At 36.2% G+C, this 16,486-nt stretch overlaps 1 protein-coding gene and 1 long non-coding RNA gene across 2 annotated transcripts; both read left to right on the top strand.

Annotated features, from left to right (window-relative positions):
- The first annotated feature begins 2,427 nt into the window (after window positions 1–2,427).
- Window positions 2,428–15,533, top strand: LOC116723566 (interferon alpha/beta receptor 2-like). The gene is made up of 7 exons (XM_032568593.1): window positions 2,428–2,857; window positions 5,657–5,780; window positions 7,868–8,046; window positions 8,975–9,123; window positions 10,755–10,914; window positions 11,976–12,091; window positions 14,506–15,533. The coding sequence occupies exons 1-7, from the start codon at window positions 2,809–2,811 to the stop codon at window positions 15,118–15,120; spliced, it is 1,392 nt and encodes a 463-aa protein (XP_032424484.1). The 5' UTR covers window positions 2,428–2,808; the 3' UTR covers window positions 15,121–15,533.
- Window positions 15,534–16,257: 724 nt separating this feature from the next.
- Window positions 16,258–16,486, top strand: LOC116723567 (uncharacterized). The gene is made up of 2 exons (XR_004340008.1): window positions 16,258–16,349; window positions 16,383–16,486. It is a non-coding gene; the product is annotated as an uncharacterized LOC116723567 (long non-coding RNA).

The raw sequence follows: 16,486 nt of genomic DNA, 5'->3' as shown, positions 1-16,486 counted from the left end.
TGTTCTGGGATTAGATCATTTTCTGACAAGTGTTACTAATGGCCTACCATGTAAAATCTAAACCTTTTAACTCTGCAAAAACAAAATATTACTTAGTATTTTTGGTGTAATTTCTAGAACTTTTGAAATGAGACAATTGATTTTTAAGTGACTTTTCCACAAGATATAGGAGCTTGTTTTAAATCAATAATCCCTTAATACTGATGACAAAGTATTAGTTCCACTGGGGGATAATTTCTTATAACATGGAAAAAATATCTTATTATATGAAGCCATCTGCCAGTGGAACTTGAACTTATTCATTAATATTAAGAATTGATTGACTTAAAAGCTCCTATATGTTGCTGAAAAGTTTTTTGTAAGTTAGTTTTGTCTAATTTTAAGTGTATTAAGATATTTGCAATAGAAACTACACCAACAATACATAGTAACATGGTGTTTTTGTAGTGAAACCACAAAACCATGTTAATTTGAGATTTGTTTTAATGCACATCTTTTTTACTGTATCATAAAAAGTTGACATTCCTCTTTCCTGCGATGTTTTCCAGCTCTTCTTGGGAGATAATATCTATCTATTCAGCTAGATAGCTACATATTGAGCTAGCGAGCTAGCTAGCTAGCTACGTAACTAGCTAGCAGAAAGCTAATAGCCACATATCGAGCTAGCTACGTTAGCTACACATCTGTCGAAAAAACATGGTATATTAATACGTTAGTTATAATTTTTTGCAACAAGGAAGCAGAACATGTCTTGTATCAACTCTTCTCCTTCCTGATTATTTCCAGATAAATTACTGTATCTTGAAGGGTTTTTGTATTATTCCAGATGACTCACATGACATATCAGCATTTATTTCAATTCAACAGAAATTAAACCAAAAGTGAGGTGGAGTCTCTAAGTGGGGGCAGTTCAGTGAAACATAATCACAAGTCAGATGTTCTGGTTTTTAAAAACAGTTGGTCTTTTTCATAACTATGACCTGAAATCACGTCATAAAATCTGCTGGGTGGAAAGTTTGAAAAGGATTTAATAATAAAAATAATAAAACTGATTGCAATATATGGATTACCCGACAGTGTATTAGGCCCACTGTAGATGGAAAAGAAGTTAAGAGGAGTAGAGTTCCTCCAAAAAACTCAGAAATGTTTAGATTAATCTTAGAAATTTTCAAGAAAAAGCTTGGACATTTCTGAGTATGAACATTTGCAAGAAAATATCAGAAATTTTTAGATTAATCTCAGGAATTTTTCTGAAAAAAAAAACAAAGACATTTCTGAGATTCAAAAGTCAAAAGTTTTCTTTTTTTTCTTTCTAGATAAATCTCAGAAATTTTCTGGAAAAAAATTGAAGTTTCTAAGCTTCAAAAGTTGAACATTTTGACAACTTTTGACTTTTCAACTTATTGACAATTTTCAAAAATGTTCAACTTTTCAAAAGTCGGTTCTATCAGATATGTTCTAGAAAAACCTGTAATTTTCTGAGTTCAAAAGTTGAACATTTTTTACTTTTGAAACTTAGAAATTTATTTTAAAATAAAATAACACCCAAATCTGATTTTATTTTATCTGACGTTTTCTTTCAGTTAATTTTGTACATTTTGACAGATTTATCTTATTTCATTATTTATTTATTTTTTGCTTGTGTTCTTATTTGTTATTGCTTAATTTTCTCTTGTATTTTATTATACATTTGATCTTATTTTCCTTTGATTACAGTGTTAAATATTTATTTCATTTTATTTTTGATATCATTTAGAGTTTTGCTTGATTTTTTTCACAGATTTATTCCATTTTTATTTATTCAATTTGTTATTTAATCATATTAGTAGTAGTTTTTATCTTAATAATACTTTTAAAAACCTCATAGAGCTATGTTAGTTTATTATAGCTATTTTGCTCTTACAGTATTTTGTATTTGCTTATTTAAAAAATAATTATTTTGTGAAATGAGGACTTGTATACTGATGAATAAAAAACAAGTCTGAAGTCATCATATTTTCCATGTTTGTATGTTGATCAAGAAAGAGTCTTTACGCTCAGTCAAAGTTAAAGTTTTTTGTTTACTGATAATTTTTTAAGCTTTTAGCCAGAGTTAAAGTTTGATAATACTGTAAATTAAACGATTTAAACTGTAAATTGCGAAGCTCTTCGCGTAAAAGGCTGGGTAGGTCACATGACTTCCTATCACCCATTTCGTATTATGTCGCATTTACTGTCAGTCGGACGTTTGATGTTAAATCTACATCCGGAAAAAGAAAGGCAATCGAAAATAAGTAAATGCTTGAATTACCATCAGTAGCATATGTAATTATAACTGTAGAATCATACCGATATAGTTTATCAAGTTTCTATTCATAAACTATCTAGGTATGATAGTTTATGAACGCTTCCTAAAGAGGTTTCAAAAGTAACCGCATGTCAGTGAACGTACCAGCAGCCGGAGTACATATTACCGTTCCCAGGATGGGTTGTCTTCTGTCCGTGGTGGGAATATTTCCCTGAAGTCCTAATGGTCGCCGCTGGGAAACCTCGTTTTTTCATTCCGAACCAGTTTCCGAGTAAAATCCCGTTCGGTTTCTGGAGTTTTACTGGTTCCGAGCGATGCTAGTCCGTGTTTAAGCTAGCGACACGTTTCCGGGGAGTGGACGTCTGTGTAGTGGGGTATCGTCCAAATATTTGGCGTTTAGTGGACTCGTTGGGGGAAATTGTGTTTATTTTGTTAACTTTTTAAGAGAAGCGTTAAGTAAAGAGTTCAGGAACATGAAAGCAGCTGAGTCCAGGAGAAAACGGTTCTGAGATGGTCCCGTTATGACTGAACTGCTGTGGATTTTCACCTGGCTGCCGCTGGCTCTGACAGGTGAGTTCAAAGTTTACCAACCAGAAACCCCAAAACCACCTGGATTATTATGATTCTCTGAGCTTTTTATGTTTTATTTATTTATTATGGGGTTCGGAGCTGATTGTGGACCCATGAACTGCAACACATGCTCAAATCGCAGAGACGCCACGAACAAATCCTGGCAGTGGCGGCTAGACTGGCACTTCCGGTGGCAGGTGCCACAGCTTAGTTTTGGCAGCTGACACAGCTTCTGTGGCATATTGAATATCAATACAAATACGTTTATTTAGAACAAATCGACTAAATAAATGAATACAAATACATAAGTACATACACACAAACAGTCACTAATTTGGTGGCATTTGTCACCGAATCTGTGGCAGCTGTATGGACATATTTAGGTGTATTCTTATTGTTTTTATTGATTTGTTTGAAGTAACCTTATTTATATCCATATTTAATATTCAATCTGCCGCTGAATCTGTGTCAGCTTCCAGCAGCAGTGGCAGCTGACACGATTTGAGCTCAAGTGCGTTTTACTTTTTCATGATTTCTTACATTTCAGCCACAAAGTTCAAGGTTTTTATTGGGTTTTTATGTGACAGATTACTATAAACAGAGCAGGGAAACTTGCAAATAATTAGAAACTGTGACATGTATTTGTTTTCAAGCTAACAGTGGATATTTATCGTATCATTTATCGTGATCAGTTTCTCATCATGATTATAATTTTGATTTATTGTCGTCATGATAAATTCCAGTTAATGAACTGATTAGTTTTACTCATCATAATCATCATCAGCTTTATTAAAGACACAAATAGGTCCATAGAAAGATAATTTAAGAAACTTAAAAAAAGAAACAATCACATAAATAGATAATAATCACATACACTGCCAGTGATTGCACATTCTGGACTTTAACCGGACTGAGCTTTGTGAAATATCTGTTAGTATCTGGATGATGATGTTTGTAGAAACATGTAACCGCCATATAAACCTGTACATAAGTTTTCGTAAGACAGCATGAAAAGTGGAGACACCAACAAATACCTGACTAGCACTCGTCCATCTCGGCATCCTCAAGCCGTCATTATATGCCACTTTCAGTTTCTGTAAACTGCTTTGTTTATACTGTCTTCATAAGTGAGCAGTATACGGAGGAGTGCAGAATGCTTTAAAGAGAGCTACGTTCACTGAGACAGAACACATCCCGAACTTGTGTAGCAGCATGTTAGCTTGTGCATACCTTAAACAACATTGTTTGTAAATGACAGTCAGTCAGATCCTGTGTTATATAATGTCCCAGGTATTTGACACCAACACACACTATAAGAACAACACCAGATAAGGAGAAGTCAGGAAGTACCAACTTCTGATGCTCCTTGGTTCTTAGAATCATAATGTTACTTTTCAATGCTTTGTACATAATGTCGTCCTCCTGACCATATTGTGAGCAGATCCTCAGTAATTGCTGAAGACCAGCAGTACAAGAACTAAAAATAACTAAATCATCAGCATACATGAGATGGTTAATTATGGTCCCACCAACAACACATCCTGCCCCACAGTGTTGCAGCCACTTTGATAAATCATCCATATAAACTAAAAAGAAGAGGAGACAAAATACTTCCCCGTCTAACCCCATTTCTTTATTTTAACACAGTTATCCCGTCTTATGTACATTAACTGATGCATGTACCAAACGGACAAAATTCTAACAATAGATCTGGGAACCTCTCTGTTGTGTAGCTTATAAAATAACTTTTTATGATTAACCGGATCAAAAAACCTTCGATGCATCAATAAAACACATAAAAATTGTAGAGTTGTTCCTATTATGCAAATCTAAAATCTCTTTCAACGCGAAGACGCATATCTGTGCCATGCTGTGATTTAAAACCAAACTGGCTATCCGAAGTAAGGAGAAAATGTTCTGTCTTACTTAATATAATTCTCTCCAGAACCTTGGATAGGACACTGGCTAAAGCTGTGAGCCGGTAATTATCCCTGTTGTTTGCTTTATCCTTTATATTAGTCATTAATATAACAGATAAAAATGAGTCAGGCAAAATGCCATGATTCATTAACACAGAGCAAAAGAAAGAGTTTTCTGCTTACTATTATTTTTCCACTGAGCAGCATTTGTTTATGTGGGGCTTTTAATGCTGTGACACGTAGTCATGTAGCCATGCAGTTTCCTAAAAAAAAAAAAAAAAAGCAATAAATAGTTCTTCTTGCATTATCACGATTACGGTTGCTACAAATGATTAATTTAGTTATTTTTGACAATTAATTGGATACAATTATTTCTATTTATATTATTTCTTTATTTAAAATTTTTATCTTTCTATTTTTATTATTTTTAATAATTTTTAAGTTTTATACTTATTTATTTTTAGTCATTTTTGGTTTTAGTTTTATTTTTTAAAATCATTTTAAATTTTTTGGTTCTGTGTATATAGGTTGAGTGAGAGATACTTTTCAAAACATAAAATTTTGTTTTAGTTTATCTTGTCTCTGCTATAAAGTAAAATACTAGAAACAAGACATTATTAGTAACAGTAATAAATTATATATTAGTGAATTGAAAGTCTTTTTTTAGTTATTTTTGGATTGTTTTTAGCTGGAAAAGTATGAAAGCTTGGAAAAGTTCTTGAAGTTTACTGTTTGAAAAGTGTACAAACCAAAACTGAACTATAGCAGATGACCTGTAAAGAATTCACCTTATTTTTCCCCCATAATTGAAATAAATTTGCCATTAAAACTTGCATCTTGTCCCCTTCTGCTCACCGTTCTGGTTGTTTTTCTGTTGCAGCTGTGAGTACGCTCCCAGAACCACTAAACGTCAAAGTGACCTTGGATCAGGCGGGTTACATGCTGAGATGGGAACCCGGAGCAGGAACCCCCAATGGGACGTCTTTCAGCGTTTATACCTTCAGGTGGGTCTCACCTGGTGGCGTGTTTGAATGGAAAACGCTGCAGGCTGTTGTGGTTTCAACGGGAGAAACGGTGCAGATGAGTCAGTGCTTGTGTTGAGAGACTCACACCCAGAGAGAAAACCGGAGATTCATGAGGAGTTTCACTTCAGGAAATGTTTCCTAAACAAACCTGCCGCTAGCAGACGCGACTCAGGAATCAGGACAACATCAGATGTCAATTAAAGCTACTGGGACCAGATCACTTTATCAGCTGTTTCATCTACAGTCACAGTTTATTTATGTAGTAATTAATCACCTACTTTACTGGACTTAAAGATATAATCAATACCAGTTTGTTGAAATCCTGGCTGAATGTTGAATTTAATTGAACTTTCCATTAACAATTGTTATGACAAATCTAAATGAGGAAATGTGTGTGTAGTTACTAAAATTTCACTTTATGGTTATATTTGGGGAAACAACACCACTACAAACTTATTAATACAGCTGAGTAAGCTTGTTGCAATAAATCAATTAATTGCATGATTAATTAAAATGAGCTGGATCATTTCCATTTGCATGGTTATATATTTCTCTATTTCTACCAAAACTGGATGACAAAAGTCTTCAGTCTGAACAAGCCCATTTTTTTAAAGGATCATTTTGTTTACAGAGACTACAGGTTCCATTTTATTTGTTGTTTTGTTTATTTATTTTATATATTTAAAAAGTCTTCCAGTTCCAGACTTAAATGTTTGTTATAAATTAAAATCTATCAATCTTTGAGAGGGTGAACTTACTTGTCTTATGCCATTATCGTTATATTACTTGAAAATTGTCTCAAAACATCAGTATTATTGTTTATCTCAATAACTTCTGGGACAATTTATCATCCAGCTAAATTTTATTATTGAGTTGGGCTAAAATCATTTTTGGATAATAAGATTTCAGTTTGCTAAGTTCTGTTTTCAGAATGAGCTGGTTCAGGGCGTCCTGTCACTTTAAATCCAAATAAAGTGACAGGACTTTATTTGACAAGACTCACTTTCGTGAGTGTGTGCCGGCCACACACTCACGAAAATGGCTACAATCAGATTCAATTAAAATTCAAAAATACTCTATTGATCCCAGAGGGTAACTAAATTAGATGTGCAATTATACAATTGTACATATTTGAAAAGCAGAAGTGGAACCTCCTGCACAACCAACAAGAATGCTGCAAGTGGTTTCTGGATGATAAGTTGACAACAAAACACTTGTCTTTTTCAGCAGCCATTGTACAGCAGTAAAATCTGCTGACCAAACATGCTGGAGCTCTGCTGGGGTTTCTAGGTAACCGATGGAACTCTGCTGGGGTTGCTAGGTAACCGATGAACTCTCCTGGGGTTGCTAGCTGACGGATGGAACTCTGCTGGGGTTGCTAGTTGATGGATGGAACTCTGCTGGGGTTGCTAGGTAACCGATGAACTCTCCTGGGGTTGCTAGTTGACGGATGGAACTCTGCTGGGGTTGCTAGTTGACGGATGGAACTCTGCTGGGGTTGCTAGTTGACGGATGGAACTCTGCTGGGGTTGCTAGTTGACGGATGGAACTCTGCTGGGGTTGCTAGTTGACGGATGGAACTCTGCTGGGGTTGCTAGTTGACGGATGGAACTCTGCTGGGGTTGCTAGTTGACGGATGGAACTCTGCTGGGGTTGCTAGTTGACGGATGGAACTCTGCTGGGGTTACTAGGTGACGGCGCAGTTCCAGTCAGTTCTGACTTTTTCAAACGGATTATTTTCCACACACCAAAAAATAGTAAATTATTTCCAAAAAAACACCTGGGTGATGTTTTTAAGGGTTTTGGTTGTTTTTAGAAGTAGTTGAGACCCAAATGGAAGTATGGTACAAAAAACATCCAAAATTTGAATTTTCCACTATAGGCTTTGCTTTAAAAAACTGCTCCTTTAGTTAAAGGGGAGCAGGGAAAGCTCAGGTGGGGAAAGCTCAGTTTATATACCCCTAGATTGGTTTTTGTTTGTTTGTTTTTGAATTTGAGACTCATGGTTAAATGTAGACATTAAAAATTATTTCAACCTCTGGTTTTCTGCTTGGTTTTCTCTCCAGAGGTAAACCAATATATGAGTGGTTCCCGGTATCCAGCTGCCAACGCGTTCAGAGTCCACTGACCTGCAACCTGACTGAAACATTTGGGGACCTAGTGGGTAGCTTTAACATCAAGGTGATGGCTAACCTGGGGAACCGCACATCCAACCCAGCCGAACTTGAAGAATATAAACCACTGGGTGAGTCATCTCCATGTTTGGACCAGGGCTAGCATAGCTTTGGTATTGAAGAGGCTTCTTTGTCTGAATCACTTTGTTTTTTATTATTTTTATTAAACTGGTTATTTCATGTTGTTTTATTTCAAAAGGGGAAATGTGCATTGCATAATATGACAGAGTTAGCCATAGGGGCTAGTTTTCATCTGTAGTCCCTTAAGGTACAATAATGTAAACAAGTTTCAGTAATACTTTATTTGAAGTGGTACTCTGTCATAAACTCGACATGGCACCTGTCATGAACATGAAGAAGTCTTCATGAATCTCTGACACTTTTAATGCAAAGTTACATTAAAAGAGCATTATTTAGCATTATTTGGTAAATAATTGCATTTTTATGCAAAGTTACATTAAAACCTACATTAAAACTCAAGTAAAAGAGTCAACTGTGCATTAAAAGTGTCATTATTTACCAAATGACACTTGATGACTACAGTCGTAAATGTTCATGAAGACTCCTTCATGGTGTCATGTCAGTCTTATGCTCAACCCTTCAAAAAAAGTCTTACCCAGCTTCTTCCAAAAATAAGTAATAATAATGATGAACAAAGCCCATTTTTTATCAAAATGAACATATTAAGTTACAAATTTAAGAAGAATAAGAAAAAACAGTACATAAAAACAGAATCACATGGAGTTTTTCCTTTAGATTTTGTTTCCTCATATTTGGTTGGTTAGTTTGCTTTTAAATTCTGATCTCAGGTTTGTTGTTTTGCATATCAAATGAAAAGAATCTGAGGAGCGATGCCACTCCTTTAAATGGTTCACGTTCACTTATTTTAACGATTGCCTCAGGGAAACGTTTATAATTTACGACATGTTTGCACTCGTCTGATGACTGAGCTTTGCGTTATGGTTCGTAAATCATGTGATTGTGTCTCTGCCCTGCCAGCCCACCTGCCGCTGCCCAGGCTGAACGTCACATCCTGCAACACCAAACTCTGCCTGCGCTTCCTGCCTCCATACTCGCGCTTCCAGGAGATCTACGACAGCATCGAATACCAGCTTCAGATCAAGAGCAGCAACACCGACGAACCCAAGGTACCGATTTATAAATGGAGCCGATTTCAGCAGCCTGGGTGCTTTGTGTTAGCTTCCTGTTAGCATCATCAGAACCTAAAGGAGTTAAACTTTTATACGACTTGCTGAGCAGGAATCACAAATATCTTCATGTGATGTGGTTTAAAAAGCCTGCAGCAGCAAGAGGTTACCACGGGATTTATTCAGGATGTCAGAAGATGAGATGTTTCTCTTCCTATAAATAATATAAATACAGGAATTGTTTTCAAGTTTAGAGATAAAATCATTCGAACCTCCACTGCAAATGAAGATTATTGGTAAGATATCGAAACCTCAACTTGTATTAAAAGTATTGAATTTTAACAATGACTTTAGTCTCATCATGCTATTATAACCTGCTGCAAAACGATTAATCGTGATTAATCGATGGTTGAAATAATCACCAACTAAATTAGTAATCGATTAATCGTTAACTGGAGCAAATGGATTCAAAAATATGCCATTTGCTAAAAGCAGAGCAGTAATTAAGCCAAAACTCTACAAAATGTAGATAAACTTTATATTTAAGATTAAAAAACTTTCTGTAAACATGTTCTACCTTGATGTAAGTATGTTGTGGTTTTATCTTCAGGAAGACCTTGGAGGTTAGCGTCTGTTGATGCCATGATGGTTTCCACGACAGTATGTGTAATAACTGTATTTGACGTTTGAAGCAGGGCTGAAGTGATTAATCGATTATTGGAATAATCGGTAACTAATTTAGTAATCAATTAATTGCTAACTGGAGTAAATTGATTGGAAAATAGGCAATTCACCTAAAACATCCTCAAAGGTGTAAATTAAGCCAAAACTGTACAAAAATGCAAAAAGTTTGCATTTAAGATTTAACTTTTTTTTTTCTGTAAATATGTTTTACCAAAAACTTTCAAGTGGCCTAGTTTTGTTTTGTTTTTTTGGTTACCTGGCTTAAATTAAATTATTTTTAAAAAGTGTGTTTGTGAATAGACATTTTGATGTGCCTTGGTTGTCAGCAACACCAAGACCACCATCTTGTTTTACAGCTTTTATTTATTTGGACTTTTATAAAAACTTTAAATGACGAATCTTGAGAATCTTGTGAAGTTATACTTTGGCATCAGTTTTACAAATTTCATCTTTCAACACATCAGCATCAAATGGTGATCAGTAGCGAGACTCTGGAACTATTAAGCACACCGCTGAGTTTTTTCAAAGAAAGAACCACCTGGTTGTCACGACACTATTAAAGCTTTTTTCTCATCAAAACTTCTTTATTTAGTAATTTAAGACATTCTTCTGATAAAACTGCATCTTTATTCTGCTAACATAATATTTCTTGTTAAACAAAAATTCTCGTACTTTGGCCCTGATAATTTACAAGTCACAGAAGAGATGATTGAAACAACAAAAAAAGCCACTTTCTGGGAAATACTTTTTGTAATTTTTTTTTTTTTAAAGAATTGCATTAAAATTGGAAATAGGATCTGTTATGAACAGAATCTGAGATTTCATGTTTACGCTGTAAACACAAAAAGGCATCGAAACTGATGTTTTTGTTGTCGTTTTTAACTAAAAAATCACAGTTTTGTCTGTTTGGCTGTGTAACATCCCCGTTCTTCTCCTCTTCATGTCAGATCCTGGGCATTCGTTCTCTGGCAAGCAGGGAAAATGTGACGGATCTGGTTCCGGGCAAATCATACTGCGTCTCGATCCGGTTCAGCTACGACCTGTATAAACTGTTGTCCAACTTCAGCCAGCCTGAATGCATTTCCGTCCCCGGACTCTTTTCTTCAGGTGGAAACATTTTTTTTCTGTTGTTTTCTAAATGCTTCAGTCTGTGTTTAGCCAGTTCACCTGTTTTTATTGGACAGACAAGTTATTTAATGTTTTTATTGAGCTGCTAAAATCCCTGAGGAACAAAATCAATATGAGGCTTGTGTGGAAAAACTAAATATTTTTTATCAATTTTATTGAATTTTTCTTAAATTTTTCTTCTGAAGTCCAAAGAAATTAAGTGTTGCTCTTTTTACTAATATTGAGATCCTAATCTACAGACCCCATTAGTGTTTAAACAAGAAAAAAAAGAGGAAAAAGTGTGAAATTTAAATAAAAATAGAAAAATTACACAAAATAAACCATTATTTACAGTTGAAACCAGAAGCTTAGATCTGTGTTCAGATGTATAAAAACACTTTTATTTTTCCTCACTGTGAAGTGAAATCAAAGTGTATCTTTTTTTTTTTTAGGTTAGTTAGAATTAGTAAAATTATTTGTATTTGCTAAATGCCAGAAAACTAAGCAGGAGCGTTTTTTTTTTAGAGATTTTACTGTCTTTGCATATTGTATTTTAAGTATTTAATTTGAGGCACAGAGGCTCATTTGTTGGATTGTTTCAACATTATGAATGTTCAACATTATGAAGGTAGTTTTATATGTTTTATATGTTTATATTTTTGTTAAATTAGTGGTGTATTTTCAGACCAGTCAGGTGGTTAGGTCATGTGTGAGACATTTCAAAACATAAAATCTTTCTTTCCTTGTCCCTGCTGTAGATTGTATAAGATATTATTAATAATAGTAATAAATTATACCATATAATGGTAAATCGACATTGCCTTTTTATTTTGGTGATGGATTGTTTTTAATGTCAAGTGTGGTTCTAGAAAAATTTAAAAAATGTTTGATTTTACTGTGAGAAAAGTGTACAAGCCCTGATGGAAAACTTAAAAAAAAAATAAAAAAGTGTATTGAGGAAATAAATCCTGTTTGAAAGTAAAAAAGGTCCAGTCAGTTTCTGCCATGATGAAGGTGTTTTCTCTGGATTAATCCGTTGAAATAATGTGTCCTCATTGCAGACGCAGTCATTTCTGCAGTGCTGATTATATTGGTGATGGTCGGCTTCGCTGTCCTTGCTCTGCTGTTCTGGACCGGTTTCATCTGTCTGAAACTGAGTCCGATGCCTTCGGTTCTGGTGAGTGAAACGCAGCCGGCCGGTAAAACGGAAAACGACTTTAGGACGTGGAAATATGGTGAACAAAATTAGAATATTGTGGATTTTCTGTCCCTTATTTCAGAAAGTAAAACTCTTATGTTCATGTACAAAAATCAATACTTTAAAATGTCTTCAATTCATGCATCTACAAAAATCAAAGTCTTAAAGAGTCTTAAATTCACGTATCTAAAATTAAAGCAATAAAATGTCATAGATTCGTAGAAGAAAAAGTTGGCCTTAAATACATCACAGGTCTTAAGTTTTGTTGTGGTAGGATTATTTAATCTGGTATATTCTGGGGTTGTTTTGTTTTTTTTGTGCAAACTTTTGACTTGCACGCAGACTCAAGGCGGCTCCTGCTGCGGCTACTGCTAACTAGCTCCTAATATACCTTTGCTAGCTAGTTAGCTTTTTTATGTCCATCATGCCTAAGTTTAAATTTATTGTCTGTTGACTGGATAACGTTCATCTTGGCCAGTTGCCAACACATATGATTAATTTGTGATTTTCCTGTGAACATTTCTGTCTTGATAAAAGTCTTAAATTCTGTTCATAATGGTCTTAAAAAATCTTAAATTTGAGTTGGTGAGGCTAAAAGTCAACTTTTCAGGTGAAGGAAAAGTTTGAATTTTATTTTAAAATAGAGGCCCCAGACTCTGGATAGTTTGGGTCAGCATGTCTGGTTCTGCTGGTTCCGGTCCACTGGGTTCCACAGCCAACAAACATACTTTTCAGAAAACCTAGCACTTATTTTTTTTGCGATCTAATGTAATATTCAGACTTTGCGATGAATGAATTTGTCCGTTGAAGATGAAGCCTCAGTTTGGATTAACGGCATGAGGCTGGTACATCGAGAAATTTCTGAGAAAACTGCTTCAAACGTTTCTGAGAAGAAATAAAAACAGCGGCGTGGTTTCTGACAGGAAGCTGACTTCGAGGAAGAACACTCAAAGCAAACCTCTCGCTTTGTCCTTACATGAAGGTAACAGAAATGGGTTTCAGGGCGCCTCACCTCTCCAATATGCCGAATGTTTTTAATGTTGCGCTTTACAGTTTAAACGCCACAGGTTGTTGTCTATAACCATTGCGGGCTCCTTTCTATCTCAACATCCAAACCCACATAAAAGTCTGCTGTGCAAAGATGTATAATTTAAAACCTGAGGATCAGATAATGCAGCCATTAAATTGTAAAGAGCAGTAACCAGTCAAACACTCCCTGCTACATTAGAAACTTTTCAATTTCAAACTGTTTGAAAGACTGAACATTTATGGTAACAGGAAGGAACCTCAGCTACCATGTCAGCACTCTCAGATTGGAGACTTGGCCTTGGTTGTTTGTTTTTTCTTTTTTGGTTTGTTTTTTTATCTGTGGTCTGCAACACCGAGACAGAAAAAAAACACCCATCTGCAGAGACCATATGGTTTCCGGTGAATGTTTCATGGTAGTTTTGCATGTGTTATTTCCCCCCTGCGAAACTTACATGCAACTGGCATAACTTTGCATAAATAATCTTATGGAAAAAAAATTTAAATTAGAAATAATGCTGTTATTCTAATCCCCTACATTTAACACAGAAAAGCAACATTTATTAATTTTCCTTCTAAAATAATAGAACATCCTGACATGGATAATTGTATTTGTGGCATTTTTGCAAACAGCCACTTCATACAGTATAAGTTTCCTATCTATCTGTATCTAATATTCTGTATCTTTTTCTATGTCTTTCTAAGTAATCTTCTGTTTCTTTGTCTCTCTAGCTCATCTTCTCTATCCTCAGCTGGATAAGTAATCAGTGTTATCTAGTGGCTAGCCTGCAGTCTGCTGCTTTACAGACATGCTGCTTGTGGCTAGCTATGCTAGCATTAACCAACACACTAACATGCTGTTGTGCATTTATTGGCTTAAGGAAGCTGAACAGTCTAACTTAATGAGCTGCAGACCAGGCTGAGCAGTTTTACTCTCAAGCTCAAAATTATTCATAGCCCTGACAGAAATCAGTGGAATATTTGCTGATGATTTTCGTCAGCAGAGAGATCCTTTCTCTTTCCCATATGGCTTGAAACCTGTGGCCTGCTTAATAATCGGGAACATCCTTCTTAAGTAGATTTCCTTTAATTGAGCTCACCAGACAAACTAATCAACCAGCTCTGAAATTAATTGTAGTGATTCAAAGAGCCCTGACACACAATAGCACAACAAAAATTTAATCTTTATGACACTTAAATCCAATTTGCATAATAATTTGGAACATGGTGTACAATGAAGGATTTCACTATCTTTACTACATTATATTCCTGATGCGTTCAGGAAAATATTTTAAAGTTTTCTGAAAAAGTGTTTTTAATCTCCAGATGTAGTAAATCTAAACCCACTTTTCCTGTCTCTCCACCAGACCTCCATTTCTCACTTAGAAGAAGTGAAAGTTTCGTCCTGTGGAGACGCCCAGTCGTCTCTGCTGAACGTCAGGTCGATGGCGCCCCCTGCAGGCAAGAGGACATCCAGCAGTTCAGAGGAATCAGACGAGGAGGGCTGCACAGAAAACTCCGGTATGAGCTCCTCTGGAGCAAATTACGCTCTGCATCGGGGCGCCAACCCGCTCTCCTCCACCTCATCATCTTCATCATCCTTATCTTCAGTTTGCAAACCGAACCCTCCACCCAACCGGACCCCAGACTCGCAGCACAAGGTTCTAGTTGTTATAGAACATCGGCCTGGAGGTGAACAGAAACCTAATAGTTTAGAAAAAAGGAGAACTGAGGAAAAGGAGCCGGCGGTGAACGTTGGGCAGGAAGTGAACCTCCTCACTTTGACGTTCGGCTGGCCGGAGAAGCAGGAGGAAGAGGAGGAGGAGGAGGAAGGCTGCCCAGATGTTCCAGATGAGTTGAGCGCTCTGGCAGCTCCTCTGGTTCATCCTCCTCAGCCTGCTGATGATGCCGCGGCGTCATGCTGTACTGATGAAGATGAAGCTTACGATGACTGCGACTACATGTGCAGACAGGCGACGTGACGCGTCTCCGATCCTGTCTGGATCAGCTGGACTGACCCGGTTCTGGTCAGGAATACCTTTCCACTCCGCCTTCTTTAAAACAAATCTACAGACAGATTTGTTATCAAATTGGATCTTCTTGTGTCAGTTGCTGCATGTTGGCACTTCAGATCATTTAGTGTAAGACCTTCAACCTCCTCAAATTTTTTATTTTTTTTAGATTAACGAAGCTAAACGAATAGAAACATAAACGCACCATGCGGTGGGCGCCTAACGAGCCACTCCTTGATGAACCCGAACGCAGCCGATGTTTTCCCTCAGGGCGACAAGTCGCTTGGAGCATGTACATGTGTGCTGCTCCGAGTCTCCATGGTAACGGTTCAAACCGCTTTCTAGCCCCGGTTAGCGGCTGGAGTCTGTTCAGCCCACAAACTTCAGAACCAGGGGTGGGCTTAAGATGCTATTTTCATAACGATAAAGTAATAAAGCAAGTAGACAATAAGGACTACTTGCTTCTTTTCTAGGTAACTGAATGGCTGAGTATCACGATACATTTTGCTGGACAATAAATTGTCCCTGAAATTATTACGTTAAACGATATTATCATTTTGACACCATTAACTAATAATAATAAAGGCAAATTTATGCAAGCATACCGACTCAAAGATTGAAAAAACTTTGATTCCTACAGAATATTTAACTGGAAAACAAAACAACAGTGATTAAAATGGATTATGAAGTCTCTATTACTAAAACAGGCAAAAGGGGCAGTGAGTGCAAACTCAAATGTTTATCAAAATAATGGCGGTTTTTCAATGATGTTACTGGGGAGGATCTCTGTAACGATTGTTGTCCAGATGGAAATGATCAAACCTGTTTTAACTTGTCATGCGATTAATTGATTTATTGCTTATTGTGATGGGCAATAATAGCCCCACAAACACAAGTACTACTCTTGGAAAACACTCGTTTTTGTAAAAGCTTCCTTAGGCCAGTTACATAAAAAAAATATCCATCCATCCATCCATCCATCCATCTTCTTCCGCTTATCCGGGGTCGGGTCGCGGGGTTAGCAGCTTCAGAAGGGAGGCCCAGACTTCCCTCTCCCCGGCCACTTCTTCTAGCTCTTCCAGGGGGGAATCCCGAGGCGTTCCCAGGCCAGCCGAGAGAAATAGAAAAAAAATATTATTTATATAATTAGGCTGCAAATCATAAATGCTTTTAATCATATTTTCACATTTATTGATTCTGTCGTTGAACAAATAGTGGGAAAATTAGTAAAGGTAGCAATCCTGATAGTTTTTAACATTAATTGGAATTTATCATGACAACAATATATCAAGATTCTTGACATAAGAAATTTATCATGATAAATGATAAACGATAC

Source organism: Xiphophorus hellerii, chromosome 7, assembly GCF_003331165.1.
Source record: "Xiphophorus hellerii strain 12219 chromosome 7, Xiphophorus_hellerii-4.1, whole genome shotgun sequence".
Classification (NCBI taxonomy): Eukaryota; Metazoa; Chordata; class Actinopteri; order Cyprinodontiformes; family Poeciliidae; genus Xiphophorus; species Xiphophorus hellerii.
Note: the sequence above shows the minus strand (reverse complement) of the source record. Positions and strands in the feature narration are given on the sequence as shown.